General features: G+C 52.1%; 2 protein-coding genes across 6 annotated transcripts in view; both read left to right on the top strand.

The window, feature by feature from the left end:
• The first annotated feature begins 1,533 nt into the window (after window positions 1-1,533).
• The window catches only part of Zbtb17 (zinc finger and BTB domain containing 17), a 32,240-nt gene continuing 30,165 nt past the window's right edge, over window positions 1,534-3,608 (top strand). For 3 of the 5 annotated variants that reach the window (XM_023722569.1, XM_023722566.1, XM_004637701.2), the window contains exon 1: window positions 1,534-1,654. Coding sequence is in view for 3 of the 5 variants with exons in the window: in XM_023722566.1 (XP_023578334.1) it covers window positions 1,642-1,654 (13 nt within the window). In the remaining 2 variants the exon portion in view is untranslated. The remainder of the gene's footprint in view (window positions 1,655-3,608) is intronic. The other 2 variants (XM_023722568.1, XM_023722567.1) reach the window with 1 other exon arrangement.
• On the top strand, window positions 3,074-3,409 carry LOC101580653 (40S ribosomal protein S27). The gene has a single exon (XM_004637700.2). It carries the CDS (start codon window positions 3,101-3,103, stop codon window positions 3,353-3,355), a length of 255 nt encoding a protein of 84 aa, XP_004637757.1. The 5' UTR covers window positions 3,074-3,100; the 3' UTR covers window positions 3,356-3,409.

The raw sequence follows: 3,608 nt of genomic DNA on the forward strand, positions 1-3,608 counted from the left end.
CCACCTCTACAAAAATTGACATCAGCAAAGTGAAAATCCCCAAACACCTCACTGATGCTTACTTTAAGAAGAAGAAGCTGCGGAAGCCCAGACACCAGGAGGGCGAGATCTTCGACACCGAGAAAGAGAGATACCAGATTTCAGAGCAGCGCAAGGTGGATCAGAAAGCGGTGGACTCACAGATTTTGGCAAAAATCAAAGGTGTTCCTCAGCTCCGGGGCTACCTGCGATCCGTTTTTGCTCTGACAAATGGAATTTACCCTCATAAATTAGTGTTCTAAATTTCTTACTAAGAACCTAATTAAATACCTGATACATTTAAAAAAAAATAAAAAAAAAATAATAAAAACTTGTAATCCCAGCACTTGGAGCCTGAGGCAGGAGGCTCCTTGGGAGTTCCAGACCAGCCTGGGCTACACAGCGAGTTCAAGGCCAGCCTGAGCTACATAGTGAAACCCTGTCTCAAGAAAAAAGAAATGAAAAAAAAAAAAAAAAAAAAAGACAAAAACAAAACACACACAAAAAAACCCCAAAACAGAAACACAATGGAGTCTTACACAGTCATAAAGAAGATAAACGAGGCATTCGTAGGTAAATGGATGCAATTTAAGGCCATAATATTAACTAAGTCAGACAGATTTAAAGAGCATATGGTTTCTCTCAGATGAGAGAGGAGCAAAAGAGAAATGATGGATAAAGAGCAAGTAGGGAGATTTTTTTCAAATGAGTGAGGAACAAGAGATGGGGGGAGGGAGTGAGGGAGGAGAGGGAAAGGAGGTGGGGAAAAGAAAGAAAGAGGGGAAACTGACCGAAAAGGGAGCTTCTGCAGACTGGAAAGGGCACAAGAGTTGGAAGGAGCAGGCGGGAGGGGGGACGGCAGGAGGTGAAAACACAATTAAAGATGTATTATGTACCTGTAACCACCTCCCCGCGATCATTGTAACTGATGTATATTGCATGTATGTACCAATAACAATTAAAAAGCATGAATTAAGAAAAAAAAAGCATGAATTACAGATCATGGAAACTAAAAGAAGCAGCAGGAGGAAAGGACGAAGCCCGCAAAGCGTGAGGAGGAAGTCAGTGGGAAAGGTGCGGAAAGGCGGCCAGACACCTGTCCCCAGACCTTAATCCGGAAAAGGGTCGGAGGTGGCTTAGGAAGCAGAACAGCATAATGGATCGAGCAGCTTTGGGAGTCACAGCTGGACTCACACCTCCGGTGCATCGCTTAGGAGATGCGTTCCTACGGGCATTTCTTTTACCCTGAATAAGTTGGTGGGAGGAGTTAATGAGATAATGCACGTAAAGCGCTTACCACAGCGCCTGGCAAACAGTAAGAGCGAAAAACAAGCAAGCTGTTACTGATACATTTTGAACAGACGCGCAAGGCGGGTTCACGCGGACAGTCCCGAAATGCGGAGGTGCGGGAAGGCAGAACTTTTGGATGACTCGGCGCATGCGCCTTCCCGCGGTCGCGCGGCTCGCGCGAGCGCTGCGCATGCGCCGGAAGTTGCGGCCGGGAAGCCTGCGAGGTCGGTTCCGCCCGACTTTAACATGGCGGCGCCCTTTGTCTGCTCTGAAGTGCCGTCCCAGGCCTTCTCGCGGCCGTGATGCACCTCCCTCCGCGGCGCGGCTCGGGACATGGCAGGTGAGGGTGAGCAAGCCCCAGGACCCGGGGGAGTCTCGGGAGCTAGAGCAGAGGCGGTGGAGGATGGGGCGCGGCGGGACGCTATAGACGGTTGTGTGGGGGAGGGGAGGGAAGTGGAATGGGACAGGAACCCGGGTCGAGGGGACCCTGCAGGGCAGGAGGCTGTGGGACACCCAGGCTGGGGACGGCACTGGCTTGTGAGCCAGGAGTGGGTGGCGGGCTGGCTCCCCCGACGAGCGAGCGCGAGGAGCCTCCGGGCCGGGTGACACACTGCAGCTGGCAACATCTGTGCCCCGCCGCGGACTGTCACTGCCCCTCGACCCCGCGTGCCGCGGCGGGTGGGCGTTCTGCGCCGCCAGGGGGCGAGGTGTTGGCCCCCGGGCGGAGGCGCAGGGGTGCCGGGCCTAGGAGCCGCGGGCGGCGCAGAGGAGGCCCTCGCTGCGCGGTGTGGAATCCTTCTACTCATTCATTCGTTCCGCACGGTGGCTCGGCCCTCGATCGGCCCAAGCACAGCAATGTGGACGGCCTCCGTCCTGGGTCATGCGTCGGAGCGTGCCCGGTAACAGCAAGGTGCTGTGTTCTCAAGCAGCTTAGGTTCGCCCTCTGCCTCGCTTTCTTCACCCATAGTGAAAGCAGCGATGGTGATAAAGTTTGCCGGGTGTGGTGGTGCACGCCTGTAATCCCAGCACTCAGGAGGGTGAGGCAGGAGAATCCTCAAGTTGGAGGTTAGCCTGGGCTCTCGGGTCAGTTTGAGGCCAGCCTGAGCTATGTAGTTGGTTCTTATGTCCTAAGATTGTTGAAAGGTTAGATGAGGTAATGGGTTCTTAGAACTCCTACAGTTATGGACTAAATACATGTCTTCCTGTTACTGTATTTCTGCCCCTACACCCTTTGGTTTCTTGAGACAGGGTTTCACCATGTGCCTCAGGCTGACCTTGAATTCACAAGGTAACTCAGGCTGGCCTTGAACTTCCAGCATTCCTCCTGCCTCAGCATCCAGAATTACACGTGTGCACCACCACACTGGAACTGTTATTTCTGTCACCTAGATTTCAGAGACGTCTGTGGGAGAGATAGAGGTAAATGGGCAGTTCAGACACTTCTGTGTCAGAACAGGAGTCGTCTTCACTCTGACAGTGCAGAGCAGAGTACGCAGAGCAGAGGCACTCTGCTCTGAGTAAGTCCGGGGAGCTTCTGTCTTCACAAAGCTGAGAGGGTTGTGTGGGAAATGAGGCAGGAAAGGGGGAGAGTGTTCTCAGCCGAGGGTAAAAGGTGTGAGAAAGTTTAAGTCTCTCAAACTTAGAGAGAGAAATGGGAGATAAGGCTGAAGGAGCTGGCAGTGTCTTAGGTCTTGAGAGGGAGCTTGTAAGCCCCATTGTTGAAGACTTTGAATTTTAAGTTAATAAAAAGGCATTAGAGCCTTTCCGGCGGTGATGAACTCCCCACAAGAACATGCCTCTCGCAAAAGATCTCCTTCATCCCTCTCCGGAGGAGGAGAAGAGGAAGCACAAGAAGAAGCGCCTGGTGCAGAGCCCCAATTCCTACTTCATGGATGTGAAGTGCCCAGGATGCTATAAAATCACCACGGTCTTTAGCCATGCACAGACGGTAGTTCTGTGTGTTGGCTGCTCCACTGTCCTGTGCCAGCCTACAGGAGGGAAAGCAAGGCTCACAGAAGGATGTTCCTTCAGGAGGAAGCAGCACTAACAGTACCCTCAATCAAGATGAGTGGGAAGCCATCCCAATAAACACATTTTGGATTAAAAAAAAAAAAAGGCATTAGGAATCATATTTGTAGCCGGGCATGTTGGTGAACACCTGTAACCCCAGCACTCGGGAGGCTGAGACAAGATTGCCATGAGTTTGAGACCGCTCTGGGATACCAGCTTGAACTGCATAATGAGACCCTGTCTCCGAGAGAGAGAGAGAGAGAGAGAGAGAGAGAGAGAGAGAGAGAGAG

The sequence above is a fragment of the Octodon degus genome, unplaced genomic scaffold (genome assembly GCF_000260255.1).
Source record: "Octodon degus isolate 3935 unplaced genomic scaffold, OctDeg1.0 scaffold00092, whole genome shotgun sequence".
Taxonomy (NCBI): domain Eukaryota; kingdom Metazoa; phylum Chordata; class Mammalia; order Rodentia; family Octodontidae; genus Octodon; species Octodon degus.